General features: G+C 38.4%; 1 protein-coding gene across 2 annotated transcripts in view; it reads right to left on the bottom strand.

Moving 5' to 3' along the window:
• Positions 1 to 20109, bottom strand: part of LOC149212795 (uncharacterized) — a 165102-nt gene extending 144993 nt beyond the window's left edge. Inside the window, exon 1 of one of the 2 annotated variants that reach the window (XM_089391906.1) lies at positions 17692 to 20109. In XM_089391906.1, the coding sequence (XP_089248032.1) occupies positions 17692 to 17701 (10 nt within the window). In that variant the 5' untranslated portion in view covers positions 17702 to 20109. The remainder of the gene's footprint in view (positions 1 to 17691) is intronic. The other variant, XM_089391909.1, reaches the window with a different exon arrangement.
• Between the last annotated feature and the right edge of the window lie 3024 nt (positions 20110 to 23133).

The following is a 23133-nucleotide window of genomic DNA, read 5'->3' as shown; positions in this document are numbered from 1 at the left end:
AATTTAATTTTCTCTCATTTTAATTTTTCGACAATTTCCAGTTTAATTATTTTGACATTTTCTACTGGACAATAAAATAACTGACTCGAGAGTGGGTTAAACATATTTTCCACCCTCAAATTGGGCCTAAAAAATATTTAGTGATGATGTCTAATTATGAGTAATCATCAACCAAAACTATTCCTAAACAACATTTTTTACATCAAGATACTACATACACATCCAATTAGAAGGGGAATTTTACATTTGACACATGACCTCTTAGACTCAACCAAATTTTGCGACACAAGACAGATGATCTCGTAAGATAAAAATACAGACTCGATCACACTAGGACTCACCTGAGACCTTACCATCGAGCCTCACTCTAGCTGTGGGGGATGTGTGGGAGAAAAACTTGGCCAATTATTTGGGTTCGGAAATGCAAATAATTGGCGAAGGGTAAAAAACTCCCTAGAGTGAAACTCTTTGCTAGGAATCAAAGGCTTCCCTAGATATTTTTACATGACTTCACAGTCATACTAGAATCATTTTTACAACGAAGGCCCACAGGGCTGCAGAATTTGGGATTATAATGACAAATTTGAAAGTTGTATGATGATGTTGACTTTGAAAAAAAATATTTGTTGATATGTACTCTATTTCTTGGGGAAGTTAACACACATGTGGTCAACAATTCCATTGCTTATTCAAAGAGCCCCATACTCTCCAATTTGTTCAAATTTCCAAATCAAAGATGTTTGGCCCTTTACATGCTGGAGACCTCCCATCTTCATTCTCACTCTCTCTCGATGCCTCCTTGGCCAGCTTCCACTCTGCATATCACTTCCTTCTTTATGAGGCTCCTTTTCCACTCAAGGCACCAAAACACGGGCAAATAGTGCTCCAGACCCCAACTGTGTTGAAGAATCAAGGGCAATTAGATGTAGTGTGATTCTTCTTGACTTGATAACAATTTGTGGAGTATTTTTACTTTTTCTTGTTAGCTTATTCTTCTTCTTATTATTATTAATGCATGTGTGTGTACTTCATCAAACTGCTACCAAAAACATAAGAACAAGAACACAAGATGTTGGCTCTCTACCAGAGCCAAAATCTCTCTTCTCTTGAGAGGAAAACCCTTCGATAAATTTCTCTTATTGAAGCTTCTTATTGATCAATGCCAAACCCTAGACCCTTGTGCTTGGAGGACTAGAATGTCCTCCAAGCATAAGTCAAGTCCTTTCTCCTTTTAGCACTTTGTTCCCAGCACTTCCTTCTTTCGGCACTTTGTTCCCGGGCACTTCATCCTCCTCCTTCCAACACATCGCTCTTCTTTCAACTATTGGTAAACCTTGTTATACTTGGTCTAGAAGAGACACTTATTCTTGGTCTATGATGAGACTCCTTCCTTGTGATGATCCCTTCCTTCCTCTTGACCAAATGAGCTTCTTCCTTGAGGTGTAGGTACAGACTTGGTATGACTGTCCTGCACCCCTAATTTCTCGCACATGTGGGAGGTTAATTAATGTTGTAGGCCCTTCTCTCATTCGCTTGAGTACCCTTCTTCTATGCTTGAATAGGAGACCTTGTAGGCCTAGTTTTAACCCCAAACAATGAGAGATAGTTGACTGTGAGTTGTTGTTGTCATAACTGCAAGGACAATCCTCCTTTTCTCGCACGTGTGGATATAACTAGTCCTAGAACAGACTTCCAAGGCTCGGTATTTCTTACTCCTTCTTCGTTTCACTAGAGGCTTCTTTCCTTCGCTCTTTTCCACCCTTTTCTTGTCCCTTCACTTTGCAGATTTCAGAGGTACTTGCTTGACGTTATGAGGGAGTGGACAACCTCTATATATAGAGGATTGTCCCTCCTTTAGGCCGACTCGACATATATAGCTCGGATTGCTTCTTTGGTGGTGTCACATGCTTGGAGGTGACTTCTTTGACTCTAATACATAAGTATACCTATAGTAACATGCCCTTAAGGTCTTCAACATAATTCTTTTTACTATTTGACTCACCTATAGCACTTTAACATGTGCTATACCTATTTCAATGAGCAAGAAACTCATTGACATATATTATAAAAATAATATTTCTTTTCTTGAAATACAAATATCAAAGGTACATTTATGAAGACCAAACCTAGTTACATTTCCTTCAAAACTCCCTCTTAACTAGGGAGGTATTCATACAACATTACAAGGTGTTTGGCTATGTTTCAATCTTGAAGAATTCACATAAGAGAAACCAGATTGGCAATCCATCCGTTATAGCATCATAGTAACCAACATTGTTTCCACAGCAAAGCCTTGACTGATCCAGGTGGATCTTGGTGGCCACCTGCCAAGTCCACCTGGACCCCCACCATTGTTTCTCTCAGCATTTTCAGTTTCCTTAATTGTAGCACAACTTACTATTTTTAGCAGTTTTTCGGGTCCTGAACTTCCGGAGCCGTTTTGAGGCCCTAAACGACGTTTTTTGGGAAATCTACTGCCAGCGATTTTTTTGATAAAAATCGTCTTTTCCGTCGTAGTCCTCGGAGAGATCTTTCCAACGGGCTATCATGCACGTCAAACGGAGATAATACGACCAATTCGCGACCCCGGGAAGTTGGCTGTCCAACTCACCCCAAAACGGGGCCCACAATTTGGCGTTTCATCTTCTAGGGTTAGGTTTTGGAATGTGAAGGGTTTTCCATTGTTTCTCAATAATAAATAGGCCTTCGAGCCTCATTGTAAAGATAGTTCGGAACAGTTCAGAGGCATGTAGCCGACACATCTCTTCTCAGAGATAAGCTACCATCGCCCTAGCTGGGTTATTTCTATCTCTATTTGTAAGCATATTTCAGTATTTTCCATTAATGAAATGAAGTATTATTTCCGCTGCATATCTGTCTGTATGGTGATCTCTATATTTTATTGCGTTCCTATTTAAATCCGAATCATTGACTCACAGCTCTATCTCTCAATAGATCAGAGCACAATGTTGGCGAGACCAATGACTTATAGACACCTTAGTCATTTTCTCTCAAGGTAGATACCCACCTGGGTGTTCACTGAGTATGACCTTCTAGGACTATTCTTATCTTGGGTTCTCAGCCCTCAAAGAATATCAGTCCCCTTGCCTACTCTTGTCTTGGATGCCCTACACATCCTCAAAGAGTATCGAATGCCAGATGATCACCCAATCCTCCCATCCTTTCTTCCCAAGTGAAGACAAGAATGTTGTGTCTATCACTCCCTCTCAATTGAGGAAGACATGCCCAAGTATCATCTAACAAGGTACTTGTCCAAGTTCCTTTGTAATTGGGAACTTGTTATAACTCCCACTTAGCTAGAGACTTGTCCATTCATCAGCAACTTCTTCTTCATGGGTCCTCCAGCTGCTTGATCTCCTTCCTTCCTTTGATGTCATGAAGTCTCTGTTCGAACTTCTTCTTGGTAGGGCACCATCCATCGATCACTTTCCTTCCCGGTTTGTCATGTCATTACTTCCTTCATGGAAAGTAGTCTTCTTGTCATTTATCAAGTTCTCTTGTCATCTTGCTACTCCTTTGTCATTTGTGCATGCTTCGGAATACTCTTCTCATGGATGCTTTGTTGTATTTGCTTATTTACATGCTTCGATCTAGTAGCCCTTCATGACTTCATCCTGATATTGCTTCAACATTAAATGGTGCTTTTGTTGGATGGCTTCTTCATTATGACATCTTCGTAGAGTAGAATCAGTTATTTGCACCTCTCATATCTTCAAGGCCTTCATAAGTGTCAAGGGTCCTTTGATCTTTTTCTTCCTTTGTGAAAGTTGTCATGCCTTCTTTCGGGAGATGTCTTCAAAGTATTTTGTCAGATAGTGAGTCTTGGTGATCATGGTGTTCTTCGCATGCTTGATCTCTTTCTTCATTTGCTTCTTCTTGGATAGATTGGTCAACCACCTTATGCTCTTTGTGGGAGCACTTCTTCATTGCTTGCTTCTAGTGCTAGTCAACATTTCTTCTTCACTAGCTTCTTAGTTAGCAATCTTATACTCCTTATGTGAGTATTTCCTTTTGTTAACCTTCATTGCATTGTAGTACATGCCTTCAAACATGTCCTTGGTGAAAGAGATTCTTTCATACTTGATCATGTCATAGAACTATTCCCATGACTCAATAATATACATATGATAACATGACTAAACTTTGATGCATACATACCTCATCTTGATTCTCCTTTGATCATCTTAGCTTCATTTGGTTGTCCTTGGTGTGGCCCTTCTTGCTTCATCTTAGCTTGCCTGCATATCATCCTTTTCTTGAATCCCATGAATGGGATTCCCAATGAGACATCTACTTTTTTTTATGAATCTTCTTTTGAAGATTCCATCATAGGATCTTGAAGACCCTTACCCTGCAAATGTTTCTTTCCTTTTGATGATGGAGGTCTTCTAAGATTCTTAATCATGATCAATTTTCTTTCATTGTGGATGAGGTCCTATACTAGGTATGCTCCTTCTACATGAATATCTTGAGCTATATCTACCATGCTCCTATATTCTAGAAGATATTTCTAACCATGCATTTTGTTCTCATTTATAAATGCTCCTTCTACATGAGTATTTTGAACTCTATGTACATCATGCTTCTATATTCTAGAAGATGTTTCTAGCCATGCAATTTTATTCTATTCATGCATGCTCCTATACTACTCAAAACTTTGAAAGAAGACTTTAAGTAAAGAAGTAGACTTAGTCATAGTAGAGATCTAGAGGATCTTCCTTCTTTTGCTTCCTGTCTTCATCTTTCATTTTTTGAGTCACATGAGCTTCTTCCCTTTTTCTTTTGTTGTTGTTGTCCTTCTTTAGTTTAGGACAATTCCTTTTGTAGTGTCCATATTCTTGGAATCCAAAGCATTGGACTTTGGACATATCTTTGTTGTTTGTTCTTCGTGAACCAAATTTGCCAAATTTTCCCTTTCTCTTGGCCATGGTAGCAAATGCTTGTTCCTTTGATCCCACATCTTCCTTTGCTTTGAGTCTTGTTTCATCTATCTTGCATAGAGACTACATTTCACTTAGTGGGGTGGCTTCCTTCTTTGGATATATGCTTGATGTGAAGTTGCCCCAATCCTCAGGTAGAGCATTGAGTAATACAGTTGTCATTTCTCTGTCAGACATGACTTCCCCTAGCTCTTGAAGTTGATCCCTCATCTCAGAGATCTTCATGAAGTAGGGAGCTATTCCTTTCTTTGATATTTTCATCTTGTACAATTCATTTCGTAGAGATATCACTTCTCCAGTTGTGGTTACCGAGAATAGCTCTACTAGTTTATCATAGATTTCTTTTGATGTTTCAAGTTTGGAGACATAAGGAATGAGAGAGTCTTTGATGGATTCTATTAGAATCCTTTGAGCTCTTGTCTCATCCTTATTATACTTGGCTAAGGTTTGAGTTTGTTCCTTAGCAGGAATAGTGACATTCCCTTTGATGTGTTCTAGGAGTTCATTCTCCTTGAGAAGTAAATCAGTCCTCTTCTTCCATGCAAGAAAGTTATTGGTACCTACCAGTTTGTTGCTTTCCTTGCAAAAAGACATTGATGTATATTCAAAGGGGGCATATACTTACTTGATAGATTTTGAGATGTAGTGGACTTGCTTTCTCCTTGAAGACTTGATGGCTTGCCTTCCTTAGATCTTGATGTTCTTCAAGTTTCTTTCTTCAAAGTGGGCTTGCTTGATGAAGAGATTTGCTTGATGACTTGTAGCTTGATGTAGGTCCTTCTTTGATTTGCTCTTCTTGTAGGTACCTTTATGTAAGGTTCTTCTTCTTGCTTTGTAGTCTTCTTTGATGATAGATGGTAGACCTTCTTATCCTTTGATGTGATTGAGACTTCTTGGCTAGATGCTTCAACTTTTGTAGATGTCCTTCCTTGATGAGTGTTCTTGAGATGCCCTTTCCTTAATGTGTCACCTTAGCTCTGATACCATGTTGAAGAATCAAGGGCAATTAGGTGTAGTGTGATTCTTCTTCACTTGATAACAATTTGTGGAGTCTTTTTACTTTTTCTTGTTAGCTTATTCTTCTTCTTATTATTAATGCATGTGTTTGTACTTCATCAAACTGGTACCAAAAACATAAGAACAAGAACACAAGACGTTGGCTCTTTTCCAGGGCCAAAACCTCTCTTCCCTTGAGAGGAAAATCGTTCAATAAATTTCTCTTATTGAAGCTTCTTATTGATCAATGCCAAACCCTAAACCCTTGACTAGAATGTCCTCCAAGCACAAGTCAAGTCCTTTCTCCTTTCTGCACTTGGTTCCCCGACACTTCCTTCTTTCGGCACTTTGTTCCCCAGCACTTCGTCCTCCTTCCGGCACTTCGTTCTTGTTTCAACTGTTGGTAAACCTTGTTATACTTGGTCTAGAAGAAAAACTTATTCTTGTTCTATGATGAGACTCCTTCCTTGTGATGATCCCTTCCTTCCTCTTGACCAAATGAGCTTCTTCCTTGAGGTGTAGGTACAAACTTGGTATGACTGTCCTGCAGCCCTAATTTCTCGCACGTGTGGGAGGTTTACTTAATGTTGTAGGCCTTTCTCTCCTTCACTTGAGTACCCTTCTTCTATGCTTGAGTAGGAGGCCTTGTAGGCCTAGTTTTAACCCCAAACAATGAGAGATAATTGACTGTGAGTTGCTGTTGTCATAACTGCAAGGACAACCCTCCTTTTCTCGCACGTGTGGTTGTAACTAGCCCTAGAACAGACTTCCAAGGCTCGGTATTTCTTCCTCCTTCGCTGCACTAGAGGCTCCTTTCCTTCGCTCTTTTCCACCCTTTTCTTGTCCCTTCACTTCGCAGATTTCAGAGATACTTGCTTGACATTATGAGCGAGTGGACAGCCTCTATATATAGAGGACTGTCCCTCCTTTAGGCCGACTTGTAGGCCGACTAGAAGACTACAGGCCAACTTGACATATATAGCTCGGATTGCTTCTTTGGTGGTGTCACATGCTTGGAGGAGACTTGACTTTGCTTGGAGGTGACTTCTTTGACTCTAATACATAAGTATACCTATAGTAACATGCCCTTAAGGTCTTCAACATAATTATTTTGACTATTTGACTCACCTATAGCACTTTAACATGTGAGAGACCTATTTCAATGAGCAAGAAACTCATTGACATATATTATAAAAGTAATATTTCTTTTCTTGAATAAATATAAATATCAAAAGTACATTCATGAAGACCAAACCTTGTTACATTTCTTCAACAAACCATAGATCAGTGCGTTCTCAGAGGACCACCTACCCTTCATGGAGACCTCAGCAGCTTAGTGAGTCCAGACTTCCTACTTGCAGTCAGCAAAGATCATCCGGCCTCCAACAAGGCACCTCTTCCTCCAAACCAGTGTTGAAAATATCGGTATCGACAAAATATCGGTGAGGGTCCAGAAAACATCTTATCGGCAATATCGGCGAAAATATTGGCAAAATATCGGCAAATATCGGCAAGCATAAAAAATGCATAATATATTCATTTTTTTCAGATTTCTAAACATATAAAGCAATAACAACATGAACTAAACACATTGGCACATAAATATGAAGAAAGCACTGATACATATGATGTCAAATAGAAATGATACATCAAACTTCAAAGGCGATACCAAATCCTACTGATCCCTGATAATTGTCCAATCAAAGACTCAAACAAAATAACATCACATATCCTGCTGATCCCTGATAATTGTCCAATCAAGAACTCAAACAAAATAACATCACATATATAAAACTTTAAAAGTATTTCATCATCATGAGTTATAAACTTACATGTAGCAAAAGTTGCAAAACAAATAAAACTAGCAGCTATCTATCTGAGACCATTGGCCTCTCCCTAGCAGCTTTCTTTCTGTCTTGTTCAACAATTGCTTCAAGAGCTTTTTGTATAACCTCCGCACTAGAAACCATACAAGGCATTACATCTGCATCATGTGCAGGGAGTCTAGCCAGATGGTATTTCAATCGTGTAACCCCTCCTAACATCTTGGTCCCACACAATTTGCATGATATATATGCCCGATTTGCCCCACCAACAGCCTCCCCATACTCCCAAAATGGGTCCAAGGCTTTTGGCATATTTGACATTTGTAGTGAACTAATTCAAACCTAGGGCACAAAAAAACCAAAAAATTGGCATTAAACCCCCCAACACAAAAAATAATAAGTAATAACCACCTCATTTAAAAAAAAAATACTACATTATTTGCATTTTGCAATGTGAATGAAAAATGGCAATAAGAGGGTGCATAAGAAAGTTGAAAAAAAAAATGAAGCTTGTTGTCCAAATATGGAGAAAACCCTTGCATTGGCTCATGGGCATGAAAATCATAGCAAATGGAAAAAAAACAAAGAAACAAAATGTTGGTAGGCAAAGAGGCAAGCAAGCATAACCCTAAATCTATGAAAAAATCATTAACATAGGGGTTTTTAAGAACATACCTATTAATGGAAGAAATGAAGTTTGCCTCACTGTTCTTCAATCTTTGATCCACAAAAAAATCTTAGTTGGTGGTGATAATCGTTGTTTGATCCTCAAACACTCCTTGACAACCACCACAAAACTCTTCCCCTTTCTTCTCCAACACTCAGAAACAAAAATGAAGAAGAAAAAAAAAAAGATTTTCCCTTTTTCTAGCCACGGCATAACACACCCGGCGATATTTTCTGTCGTCTCGCGATATTTTGTCGAGATATCGACGATATCTCGGAAATATTGTGATATTTTCAAGAGCCAAAATATCGTGATATTTTCTCGGCGATATTTCGTTTCGGTGAAAATATCACGATATTTCCGATATTCGGCGATATATCGCCGATATTATCATCACGGCTCCAAACAACAACACAACACATCATCCCACTCTTCTTCCAATGCTCCTTTGAGGCAATTTTCTATCTTGAGCTTCTTTCCTTAGGCCTAATATGCTAGGAGAAAGTTGAAACAGATCCGGATCCAGCAGATTGCGAAACACATGGCTCACAAGCTATTTTCCATACCCTGGATCTGCCTATATTGCACTTCACTTCCTCTCCGAGTATCTCCAGCTGTGGAGTCTGGTGGTTGTCTTTCACATATTTTCGATTTGATCCACATCTTTACCTTTTGCATTCAGTTTTTATAGGAACCACCTTAGAGCTTCCACTTTGCATTGACATCATTGTATCCCAGCAGTTCCATTGACCTACTTTTGTGGTCAGCAATTGGATATTAATAATATTATCTTACCTTATCTACAATCAATAATATTAGCCCGATTAGTGAGATGCATTCCAATTCCACAGGAAGGATCTTCAAGTTCTGATACTGCTATAATGCATCACTTGCAAGTTTATCCAGCATACAATTGACTTCACAACCTAGACATTCACTAAGCGCACAGGAATAAGGACACTAGATAACCAAAATAGAAACTTTTTCCTGCAAGCTGCCAAAGGAGAAATCTAAGAACATACTCATGGTATTAATCTCTACAATGTTAAGCAACTGCATAAATAAAACTGACCAATATATACTGCCAAAAGAAAACTAAATAACATGATCAGTAGAATCTAGACCTCTTCCAAAGACCTGAGGATTAGCACAATCAGTTGGTGCCACTTTTGCCGGGACATTGCCAATTTACACCATCCACTTTACACTGGGTGCCATCCTCAGATCAGCGAAAGTGACCAGGAGCTTACTGGGGAGTTATTTCCAAGGAAAAAAGAGTCTAGACCTCTGCCTCAAACAGAAGTCAAATCTTCAGAATCGAACCTTCAACCCACACACAATAATTCGATAACAACCACTCATTCCCCTAACTTGTATTTATAGTCAATGAAGACCAAAGCCTTCCACACTAATGAAAGAAAGGCCTACTGTCTACTTCACCAATCCTTATCTAGCGGGTGAATTGTGGAGATGCATGAGTCCAGACTCCATGTGCAGATACCCAAAGTAATAGGTTGCTGAATGTAATTATTGTTCTTAATTACATGCAACTGTCATGATTCAAGAATGGGAAAGTGGTATTAAGAAAACCAAAAGAGACTTCTTTCCCTTCTTTGGAATCCTCATTTTAGCTCAGATAGTTGAGAAAAAAGATACCTTGGTCACATTAATAGTGAAAGTAAGTTTAGATTGTTGCCTTTAGTTTCAGAAAACATTTCAGTAAGTATAAGAAGTATCACTTAGTCACATCTATGGTGACAGTAGTAACCTTGGTCACATTCATAGTGCAGGTAAGTTTAGATTGTTGCCCTTAATTTCAGAAAACATTTCAGGAAGTATGAGAAATATCACTTGGTCACAATTATGGTGAGAATAGAGTCAATAGACAAGCTTAGATCTCGACAACATCATGACATATGAAATCACAGTTTAGAAAGTTCCCCTTCTTTAAATTTTCCTGAAGGAATAAATTTTCCTGAAGGAATATAAAACATGAGTTCAACCAAAAACTAGAGCTTACCCAATTTCATGACAGGAATATGATGTCACTGTTTCTCATTTGGGTACAGCTGCCAGCTTTAGCTTGACAAACAGAACAGGATGTTGAAGAATGCAGAAAATAGAACCAAAAATCTCAAATCCATCTAACTTCCCTAATCTTTGCCAGCTGCAGGCTATTCCAAACTCAAGACACACACTCTGATCATCAGTGATTACATAGATGATCAGACATAAACACCCAGCTACAACTCAGCTTAGATGATGATGACATAAGCATCCATAGAAAGGATGTTGAAATAATAGACAAATGGTGAAAGGTCAGTGACACACAGGTTGTGTTAGTTTCTATAGCATAGGATGTGTTCCAGCTACAACTCAGCTTAGATGATGATGACATAAGCACCCATAGAAAGGATGTTGAAATAATAGACAAATGGTGAAAGGTCAGTGACAAACAGGTTATGTGTTAGTTTCTACATCATTGGATGTGTTCTAGCCACGAAATTTGGTGGAGAGGCTAGAATACATGAGATCTCCAAAACCCATAAATCGTTTCTGGAAATTCCACCTATAAATGGCTCAATTAAATTAATTGACCAATAACTAAATATTCCTAAGTCTAACTTAGGAAATCTGGTCAATTAATAGTAATTAATTGAGTTTGGTGAGAATTCTCAGGAAACTCATACGGATCGATCCAGAAATGATCTGAGCCATCGATTAAGATTTAATCTTGGCCGTTGGAAACCCACTCCCAACGGGAAGATATAAGAAGGGATCGATTTGGTGATAGAGAACACACTTCAACAATTCGATTTCCTTGGTAGATTGATTTCCAGAGAGCAGCAGCAATTGCCGGGGAGCTAGAGATCGAAGCAAAGATGGTGAGAGCAAGGGACAGTGATCCGGAGGAAGTTTTTCCAGATCCAGAGAGGCAACAGCAAGTGACAGAAGTGATCCACGCAAAGGCAGCACAAGGACTGTGCAGTAGCTGAAGAAAGAAAGTCAATTCAGTTTCCAAAGGTCGGGAAAGTCAAGGACGGAGAGTCACTTCCAGCAGCAGAGACAGGGTAGATGGCTTTCTCAAAGGCAGATTCGAGCCACACGTGTGAGAGGCAACGTAGAGGGCCTACGCTAGGGTTTGGACAGCCAGTTTTTCTGAAGAAGCCATTGTCGGGATTGCTTGTGGGGTGAGAGAATTTTCACTCTAATTATTTATGTCAGATACTTGCTGATTGGATTGCTAATTGGGCATCCATAGATTGTACTCAAATTTCACTGCTGCATAATAATAAAACCCTCATCTATTGCACCGGTATTCCCGTATTGGGTTTTTTCAAGGACAATAGTCCACAAATAATGGTGTCACAATTCTTGTGTGTGTGCTAGAATTTCTCAGTTTTCCAGTATTTTATTTTCCGCAATATTTTAAGGTGAAAATTGCAGTTGTGATTTTATTCATTGTTTCTCGTAGCAAATAAACTACATAATTAAATTTACAGTTAGGAGAATGATTTCCAGTTACTACAATAGATGAAATTTTCACATGGTATCAAAGCGTGAGTGATCAATCGGGAAGCTCAGAAGCGGATGAGAGAATTTTGCTACTCAAAGGGAGCAGCGGGCCGAAATTCCTAGAGGTTGCACAATTCATTAACAAGCAGGCCAAATTGTTGAGGCAGCAATTCGATTTTCAGTTGCAGAAAAGTCAAGTTGCCTGGGATTGTGATTCCACTAGTCAGAGGGAGCATCAGTAGCTCAGATTTTCGCTGAGTAGATTTTTGGTTGGACGCAAAGGGTTTTGCAGCAACTTGCAGAAGCAAAATCTGTGTCGGGTGGAAGAGAAAAGCACACACAGCAGAGGGAAAATTTCTCTAAAAAGGTTTCTACCCAAGAAATCCGATTTTCCAACTACAAATTGGCAGTAGCAGCTAGCAGATCTATGCATTCTTGGAAAGAGTGTGAGTAGTAGAGCAGCAGTCGCGCAAAGGGAAAGAAGGAGTTTTCAATAGATTCAAAGATGGCCACAGTTGGGCTCAGAGATCAGGATAGGTGGGAACTTCCAACTATGTCATCTGGAAGGCTAGGATGTGCTTCCTTCTAGATGAATATGGCCTGAAAGCCCACATGGACAATGTGATAGTAGTTCCCCAGGATGCAGATCAGCTAAAGCAGTACAGGAAGGAAATGGCGAAGGCGATGAAGATGATTTTGGATGGAGTCCAAGATCATATAGTCTTGCATATTTTTAGCAAGAATACTGCCAAGGAAATGTGGGTAGCTCTCTCTACGCTATATCAGAGTTCTTCCAAGCAGTGGAAGATGTTTCTTCAAGAGAAGTTGAGAACCATCAGGATGCAGAAGGGTATGTTGAAGGAAATGTAACTAGGTTCGGTCTTCATAAATGTACTTTTGATATTTGTATTTATTCAAGAAAAGAAATATTATTTTTATAATATATGTCAATGAGTTTCTTGCTCATTGAAGTAGGTCTAGCACATGTTAAAGTGCTATAGGTGAGTCAAAGAGTCAAAAGAATTATGTTGAAGACCTTAAGGGAATGTTACACCATGTATATTTATGTATGAGAGTCAAAGAATACACCTCCAAGCAAAGTCAAGCCTCCTCCTAGTAATGGCACCATTAAATGAAGCAAAGAAGACAAGTCGGCCTAAAGGAGGGACAATCCTCTATATATAGAGGTTGTCCACTCCTCCAACGTCCCATTCATCTACCTCTGAAATCAGCGAAGTAAAGGAGCCGAGAAAAGGTGAGCGAAGGACGAAGAAGGAGCCTCCAAGTGCAGCGAAGAAGATAGAAGGGACAGCGAAGGTTTTGGGACTGTTCTAGGGCCAATACCAGTCACACATGCGAAGCAACTTACAGTCAAGCATATCTCATTGTTTGGGCTTGAATCTAGGCCTACAAGGCCTCCTATCCAAGCAAGAAGGAGGGTCCTCAAGCGAAGGAGAGAGGAACCATATTACATCAAGCAAACCTCCCACACGTGCAAGAATTAGGGTTGCAAAACAGTCCTACCAAGTCTGCATCTACACCTCAAGGAAGAGCTCATTTGGTCAAGGAGGAGGTAGGGATCATCACAAGGGAAGGGACTCATCACAAGTGTCTCTTCTAGAGCAAGTGCAACAAGGTACATCAACAGTTGAAGGAAGAACAAAGTGTCGGAAGAAGGAGGACGAAGTGTCGGGGAACGAAGTGCCGGAAGGAGGAAGACAAAGTGCCAGGGAAACCAAGTGCAGAGAGGAGGAAGGACTTGACTTGTGCTTGGAGGATATTCTAGTCAAGGGTCTAGGGTTTGGCATTGATCAATAAGAAGCTTCAATAAGAGAAAACTTACCGAAGGGTTTTCCTCTCAAGAGAAGAGAGGTTTTGGCCCTGGCAGAGAGCCAACATCTTGTGTTCTTGTTCTTATGTTTTGGTAGCAGTTTGATGAAGCACACACACATGCATTAATAAGAAGAACAAGAAGATTAAGCTAACAAGACAAATTGTAAAAATACTTCACAAATTGTTATCAAGTCAAGAAGAATCATACTAAACCTAATTGCCCTAGATTCTTCAATAGGGTGAAGGCATAGATCCCTTCCTCACTCGGATTCAGGAGGTCAAAGATTAGCTAGCAACCGTTGGGGAGGCACCCTAACCTACAGAGCTTGTACGATTGGCACTAAATAGTGTCTCAGATGACTGGCAAGTGTTTGTTCAAAGCATTTTGGGCAGAGACACTTTGCCTAGTTGGGACAGAATGTGGGTCGATCTGCAACAGGAGGAGTTAAGGCGAGCTCTAGTAAAGAGTGCCATCAACGGTAACAGCAGCAAGACCGCGAAAAGTGAGAAGGAAGAGGAGAATGTGGCCCTTGCATCGAAGGGTCCCAATCAGGAGCACGGGGAGCAGAAGAAAAAGAAGGACCTGTCAAAGGTCAAGTGCTTCAGGTGTGGCGAGTTTGGCCACTACAGTACCCAGTGTCCTCTCAGGAAGAAGGACAAGCAAGACCAGCAGGCAGCCTTAGCGGAAATAGACAAGCTTTCCTCTAGGCTAGAGGAAGAGTTTGCTATGTTCGCAGATATACCTCCAGGAGTGAGGTGGGGTGATTTGGTGTTGTAGCCCCAAAGAGCTACAGAGTTTGGGCAGGGTCCTTGAGGAGTCCACCTCATGGATCATTACTTGGCTACAGCGGCCCACAGTATTCAGTAGTAAGATGGATCAATGACAGTTGATGCAGCTAGTACCAGAGTGACAATTGCATACTAGTAGCAGTCAGATGCTGAGGAGTGCAATGCAATGTTGACAGCAGCACAGGTGGCTCAGTGCAGAGTTGGCAGCAGCGCAGATTCTTCAGTGACAGTGCAGTGGCTAGTAGCAGTTAGAGGCTCGGGTGTCAGATGCATCATATTGATCACAGATGATTCAATATTTCACATGTTTCTCAGTTGCAGTTGATGCAGTTGCAGCAACAACATATGAGAGGGAGTTGCAATGCAAATGTAGTGTTGGCAGCGGTATAGCAGGGAATGCAGCATCATAATTGCACAGTAGTTGGTGGGCAGTAGCAACCAGACATCAGCAGTGTGACAGGAGGTGATACAGAGATAGGGTGTTGTGGCAGGATGTGCAGCACTTGAGATAACACATTCCTCACTATAGTATCGGATGTTTTCTAGCCACGAAATTTGGTGGAGAGGCTAGAATACATGAGATCTTCAAAACCCAAAAATCATTTCTGAAAATTCCATCTAGAGATGGCTCAATTAAATTAATTGACCAATAATTAAATATTTCCTAAGTCTAACTTAGGAAATTTGGTTAATTAATAGTAATTAATTGAGTTTGGTGAGAATTCTCTAGAAACTCACATGGATCGATCCAGAAACTATATGAATCATCGATTAAGATTTAATCTTGGTCGTTGGAGCCAAACAGGAAGATATAAGAGGGGATCAATGTGGTGATGGAGAACACACTTCAGCAATTCGATTTCTTTATTAGATTGATTTCCAAAAAGCAGCAGCAGTTGTCAAAGAGACTGAGATCGAAGCAAAGACAATGAGGCGCACGGACATTGATCCGGAGGAAGTTTTTCCAGATATGGAGAGGCAGCAGCAAGTGACAGAAGTGATCAACGTGGAGGCAGCGGAAGGACTGCACAGTACCTGAAGCAGAGTAGTTTGATTTAGCTAGGAAGGAAGTCGATTCAGTTTCAAAAGGTCAAGAAAGTCTTTCGGATGGCCGGAGTCACTTCCAGTAGCAAGTCAAGCTAGATGACTTGCTCAAAGGTAGATTCGAGCCACAAATGTGAGAGACAGCGTAGGGACTACGCAAAGGACCTACATTGGGGTTTGGACGGCCAATTTTTCTGAAGAAGCCAATGCCGAGATTGCGTGTGGGGTGAGGGAATTTTCTCTCTAATTATTTATGTCAGATACTTGTTGATTAGATTGCCAGTTGGGCATCCATAGATTGTACTCAGATTTCATTGTTGCGTAATAACAAAACCCTCATCCGCTGCACCGGTTTTCCCACATTGGGTTTTTCCAGGAGCGATTGTCCTCAAATAACAATGTCACGATTCTTGTGTGTGTGCTAGAATTTCTCATTTTTCTTGTATTTTATTTTCCACAATATTTTATGGTGAAAATTGCAGTTGTGATTTTATTCATTGTTTGCTATAGCAAATAAACTGCATAATTAAATTTACAGTTAGAAGAATGATTTCTAGTTACTGCAATAGATGAAATTTTCACATTATGAAATTGGAGGACGAGGGCATAAACATTCAAAGAGTAGTTTAATTTAAGTTAAATTACAATAAATATCCACTGGTGGCCAATATTGCCCAATGGGACTGTAAATCATATGAAGATAGATGACAGTATTGGTAGTGCAAAAGCATCTCCAAAAGAAGACAAAAAAAGCATATAAATGCTAGAAGGAAAAAGCAGGAAAGCTAGAAAAGAAGAGGAGGAAGCAAGGTTGCACCAAACTGCATACAAGCAAAAGTGTACTCTGCTAAAGTTTCAACAGAGGTATAGACAAGCAAATAGCTTTAAAGCTTGCTCTTGAAATACAAAAGTGATGATATATGGCCCACTCTACAATCATCAATATTAGCCAGATTAACAAGATGCATTCCAATTCCACGGGAAGGAACTTCAAGCTCTGATACCACTATAATGGATCATTGCACAGATCATCCAGCATAAAATTGACTCCACAATTTAAACATTCACTAAGCACACAATCATAAAGACACTAGGTAACTAAAATAGAGACTCATTCCAGCAAGTTACCGATAGAGAAATCTAGGAAGACCATATTATTAATCTCTATAATGTTGAGCAACTGCATAAATAAACCTGACCAATATATAATACCAACAACAAACTAAATAACATGCTTTGAAGAGCCTAGACCACTGCCTAAGTGCAAAGGGTCAGCCCAATCCGTTGGTGCCACTGTTGCCAGGACATCGCTGATAATCCAGCCTGCTGCGCAGGTCCTGGGTTTGATTCCCTTGACATCAGGTGCACCAACCTAAGCCAACCTCATTACACTTGGTACCATCCTCAGACCAAAGGAAGTGCCCAGGAGTTTCTCAGAAGTTATTTCCAAGGAAAAAAAGGAGTCTTGAACTCTGCCTCAAACGGAAGTCAAATCAGAATGGAATCCACACACAACAATCCAATAACAACCACTTATTTCCCTCACTTCTATTTATAGTCAATGAAGACCAACGCTTTCCAAAGTAATGAAGGAAAATCCTACTGTCTACTTCACCAATCGTCATCTAGCAGGTGCATTAGGGAGATACATGCAGTCCATGTGCACATAAACCTAAGTAACTTGTTGCAGTAATTATTGTTCTTAATTACATGCAACCATCATGATTCAAGAATGGGAAAGTGGTAGTGAGAAAACCAAAAGAGACTTCTTTCCTACTTTGTAATCCTCATTTTAGCTTAGATGTTAGACTGTGAAAAAGAGATACCTAGTTCACATTCATACTGAATCTAAGTTTAGATTGTGGCCTTTAATTTCAGAAAACATTTCAGTAAGTATAAGAAATATCTCTTAGTCATATTTATGGCAAGAGTAGACAAGCTTAGATCTCGTTAATATCATAACATGTGAAATCACAGTTTAAAAAGTCCCCTTTCTTCCTCGTTTAAATTTTCTTAAAGGAAAATAAAACATGGAATTCAACCAAGAAATAGAGCTTACCCAATTTCATGATGGGAATATGATGTCACTCTTTCTGATTTTAGTACGGCTGCTACCTTTAGCTTCACAAAACAGCACAAGATGTTGAAGAGAGCAGCAAATAGCACCAAAAATTTCAGATTCGTCTAGCTTCCCTAATCTTTGCCAACTGCAGGCTATTCCAACCTCAGGTCACAACCTCTACTCATCACTTCAGTCATTGTTCTTCTTCTATGAACAGTCCAGCATTTTTCATATATCTGCACCTTCCCTTTGCTACAATGGTCCAGACTTGACCTCAACAAGTGCCTTCTCCCATCATATCATGAAATGACTTCCAGCTAAATCCATTTTTCCTGTATTGGAGCCTTTCAGATTCCTTGTATTATTCCTCCAAAATTGTCTGCCCACAAATAGTACAACTTTCAGCAGCAGACTTCACAGCAGGGTACTGCATTTTGACTGCTAAGACCAACCTGAAACATTGCTAAAGATCTCATACTTCTCATCTTTTGATACTTATTGACATCTATGCATGTTTTGGAACCACTGGACTTTAGGATGCCCCTTCTGGCGGCCTGCTTGAAAGGGATAATCCTGAAAACTATCGACGCAAAAATCAAAAATCGCTGCAAAAATGCAATGAGTTTGGACACTACCACTTTCAGGGTTTGCAATGAAAAGCTTCACCAAACCCAAGCCCTCGCTGCAGTAGCCTAATCAGTCTTTAAAAATTCCAATTATACAACATTTGCCTTGCCTGAATTCAGACCATAATTTATTAAGTCTGAGAATAAGGCTTGTTTTGTTTTTTCTTATCTCCGGCTATTTGTTCAATTGCTGCTTCAGATCAAAACCTCCCAGACGAATCAAAACTCTGGCTTAACTCTAAACTGGACTTTTTTACGTCACCTGATGCAGAAATTTTTTTTCTTGACTCTGCGTACATAAATTTATCTCCCTGCCCTTTTGAAGATGCATAAACATTGCTGATAAGCATGTTTCAACTGTCTCTCTCAGCTCCTGCTATTCCTTTACTTTCATTACCTGAAAGTGATCCCTGACTGAGACACTGCTGTAGTTACCGTGAAACTTTCAAAAAAGCTTCTGCAGGACTATAAGAAACCCTAGGAGATTCGAATCCTCACTTAGCACCTCCGTCCTTTCTACAAACATTATTTTTGCTTAAGGATACTTCAAAGCACACGCAGAAGAATTTACCATGTCCTTATTCGAAGCTGGATTTAGCAAAAAACCATCAGCTTCTCCTGACCTCAAAACGGTTTCCTCCTTAGAATCCAAAACTACCTTGCGAAAATCCGATTGCTATAAGATTCTACAGACTCTCTGAATTTAACAGAAAATTGTAGCATTATCTGTTTGTAGCTGATTTCATGAAAAAACCTGCGAACTGCCTCATCTGTACCCGACTTCCGTAATCAACCTATGGCATGACTCATTACGCTTGACTTCGTCTAAAAAGGCAAAAGGAAACCGGCTAAGAATAACCAGAACATAAGCTGATTCTTTTCAAAGTCATTTTATGGTTTTCTTGCTAGGAGCTAATTGCTATGTCGAAATATAGAACCCGATTTTTCCTAAAGATTTCCCTTGAACGGATTTCTACTGAAGTTGTAGAAGTTCGTAGTTGCCGGAAGTTGTTTTCTTCCCAGAATTTGCACATTCCATGGAACGAAGCCGCTTCCATTTAAAATAATTTAAAAACTATTTCCCGTGAGACTAAAATCTGCACAAATCTTTGAAAACTTCACGAGCCTGAAGCCAGTTTCTGATGATAATGCTAAAGGTGATCTTTATTTAAACCAATTTCCATCCAAATTTAAAGAATTTGCCTTTCTGGAGGCCGATTTAACAGGTTTAAAGGACTCCATCGAGCATATATTACGCTGAGAAATAAACAGATTAAATATTTTCTCGCCTAAGACCTGATTTCAGCGAATTATCCTGGGAAACATCATTTCTTCCCATTCTGACAGAGATATTCAAAACTTCCTCTCCATTTTCACAATTTAATAAGGAGATTTCCTCGCCGAAGACAAAAGTATTGTTGACCTCCCGGACTTGACGTACCTCGTTTCAAAGTCTGAAAAAAAAATTGTCCCTAGAGGACTCCGTAATACGTTCAATATCAGTAAAGCACGTCGTTCGGGCTCGGATCAAACTGTGCCAAGCCAATTCATATGCTGCGAGCTCGAAACTTTACTCACATCGACCGAAGACCCACTCAGAAATGGTTCATCTGTAGCTTCACGACAGTAACTGCCGCAAGGTAAAGGTTCCCTCCAGCGAGGCAAAAGTTGTGAACAAACAAAAGACTTCCTGGCGGAAGGCGTGAAGGTTCTCAGCATAAAAATCGGGTTCTCCATTCAACAAGATTTCGTATTGTTACGAATACATTAATTGCTGTCCAGGAATTAATTCTGACAATAGCAGTATTTTTTTTATTATTTATTGTTGCAGAATATAAATTTGTTTTAGTGCTGGAGACATAAAAGGTTTTAGAAGAAATGAAATAAACAACGAACGATCAAAGCTTAAAATATATATATATATATATATTTAAAGAGGATGTGTTGAAATAATAAGGATTGGGTTCTGAGTGTTGTGGATGTAATTTAGTTGGTTAATAAAATGGAGGGGTAGAATTAGGAGGACGTTAGATATTTTTGAATGAAAGTAATTGTTCTCAGATTTAAAGAGGTTATCTTTTCTTATAAATAAAAGATTTTATTTATTAATTTAATATTTAATTTAAATATAATGTTATTATTATTAGTAGTTATTATAAATATTTTTATAGTTTTAAATTAAATTATTTTTATTTTTATTTATTATAAATATTTTATGGTTTTAAATTAATTATTATTATTATTTATTATAGATATTTTTATAGTTTTAAATTAGATTATTATTATTATTATTATTTATTATAAATATGCCGTGGTTTTAAATTATTTTGATTATAATGGAATGGTTTATATATATAATTTTGATTGTAATTGAATGGTATATTGTTTTGATATTTAATATTTTATGATTTAATTATTTTTTTAATTTTTAAATAAAATATTAATTTTATTTATTTATTTTGAGTGGTAAAAAAATTAATTTATTGGTTAATATTGTAATTAATGTTGAATAAATGTAAATTAAAGGATAACTTAAGTGATAACCAGTAGGTTTAATTTTTAAATTTTTATTTAGGTTTTATTTTCCAAAGACATGTTAGTCTATGTGGCAAAAACCCGAACATGTTGAAAATCTTGACTAGAAGGAATGGAAAAGTGGAAACAGAAAAACATTTCATTTTAGAATGTGAGGCCTTCAAAGACAACACTAAAAGTTATGCAGATATGCAAAAATCCGAACATGTTGAAAATCTTGACCCGAAGGAATGGAAAAGTGGAAACAGAAAAACATTTCATTTTAGAATGCGAGGCCTTCAAAGACAACACTAAAAGTTATGCAGATATGCTCCCAGCTAGCTCTTGGGATAATCTATTTAGCGAGGGTTTGTCAATTTTGAAGCTTCACAGAAAAAGGGGGCCGAATACATCAACCAGATGAAGAAGCAATCTTCCCATATGCTATCTTTAGCCTCATCGATGTTAAAAATAATTTCTTTCTTTCTTTCTTTCTTGATATTGAGGTGAAAGTCGTGTTAGTAATATTTATTTAAATATCTTGATATTAAGGTTGAATAGTGGCATCCATTGTGATTTGTTTAAGTCTTGCGATTCTTAGAAATTACTAATTCACCAATTACCATTTTAAAAAAAATGTTAAACAAATTTAAATCTTCTTAATAATATGTTTATTCAACATAGAAGTTATTTAATTTGGTTCAAATTAAGTGCAAGTTTTCACCTTCCCACCATAGATACCTTTAGTCCTCACAAGAGGACTAAAATGTAGATGTGAAATAACAATATAATTTGTATGCAAGGCATAGAAAAAATAATCAAAATGGATAGTGTGAGTACTATATATCAGTTTAAAGACCTCAAAATCCACTAATAAATCAATTTTACCATTTTAATAATGAAATTGAAATCAACTACTTAATTGGTGATGGTCATAATGTGAAGTCTTATGTAATGTATATGGTTCAAGGTTCAAATTTTCTAGATTTATCATGTGAGCTAACCAAAATTTCTTAAATTTTGCTTAAAATTAAGCAAAAAAGATACCATAAAAAATGATTAAACTCATTCACTATTTATACTACTTTTTGCTTGCAAATATGCTACCTCCAAATACAAAATTCAAACTATAGTTTTATTTTGCTATTACAACGAAAGTGGAGTTGGTTGCACTCGCTACCAAAGTGAATTAATTTGAAGTAAGAGCTTAAAAATTGACTACTTCTTCAATTTAAAAATGGATTCATATAAAAGGTGAGAGATTAAAAAGTCACTACTTCCTCAATGACAAAATCTAAACTATGTTGGTTAGATTATTGTTATAATTTATTATCACTAATTTAAGTTTTAATATTAATATATTTGGTAACAATTATATTAAAGAATTTCCAAAGTAACACATATTAAGAGTTTCAATGTGATTATAGTTAAAAAATGTAATTCCTACTTGTCTTAGGTGTGATGCTTTCTTAGTAAAGGAGTTTGTTCTTGTTCTTTAGGAGTTGTTTAGATCTAGATGCTTCCTAGATTGGTGTGTGGTTGAGATATTCTCCCAACCAAGTGATTATGTGTCGAAAATAGTTTGTCTACCTTGAGATAACACTTCATGTATATATATGTAATATTATTTCGTTAATGAAAAGTGTTCTTATATAATTGGTTCAGGATCGATGAAAGAATTAGTTTCAGTAACCCTAGGCTTTGCGGCCCTACAGCATTTGTTGGCCTCAAAAGCAGCTTGACAGAGAGAAGTGATCATGATTGGGTTAAATCTAAACAAAGATGGGTCGATCGCAACACTCGTAGGTGTCATTGTCATGGCTTGATTGCGAAATCTACCAACTGGATTCTCATCGGCGGATTAATTTTTCCTGCGGAGGTAAGTTCTTTGATTATCTGGTTTTTTCTTTTGGATAGGGCGGCCCATCATGGTCGGTCTACCCTGGGGATCTCAATTATATTAGGAGGGCGCAACATTAAATAACCTAGTTGCAAATGGCCCTAAATTTCAAAAAGCTCCTTTGTAACACCCTTTGCCCACATCTACCCAAGCAACCAGCCAAGCAAGGTAAACATGTGACGAGAGGCCACTATGATATGATTCGACCTCCTAAGTCATGTTAAAGAAGTAGAATCGACATAAACACACCATACAAACCTTCAACATCAGCCTTAGGACCCTCAGAAACCAATCCAACACTTCAGGCAGCTTGCCCTTGGGTCCTATTATCACTCCTCCGGATCTCCAAGGCTAAGGAAGAGTCCAACTAAGGTAACCATAGACCAATCTTTTGACTTG

The sequence above is a fragment of the Pinus tabuliformis genome, chromosome 1_1, assembly GCF_031772625.1.
Source record: "Pinus tabuliformis cultivar Carrire ecotype Pingquan chromosome 1_1, CPIR1, whole genome shotgun sequence".
In the NCBI taxonomy this organism is placed as follows: domain Eukaryota; kingdom Viridiplantae; phylum Streptophyta; class Pinopsida; order Pinales; family Pinaceae; genus Pinus; species Pinus tabuliformis.
The sequence above is the reverse complement of the archived record's forward strand: the minus strand, read 5'-3'. Positions and strand labels throughout refer to the sequence as shown.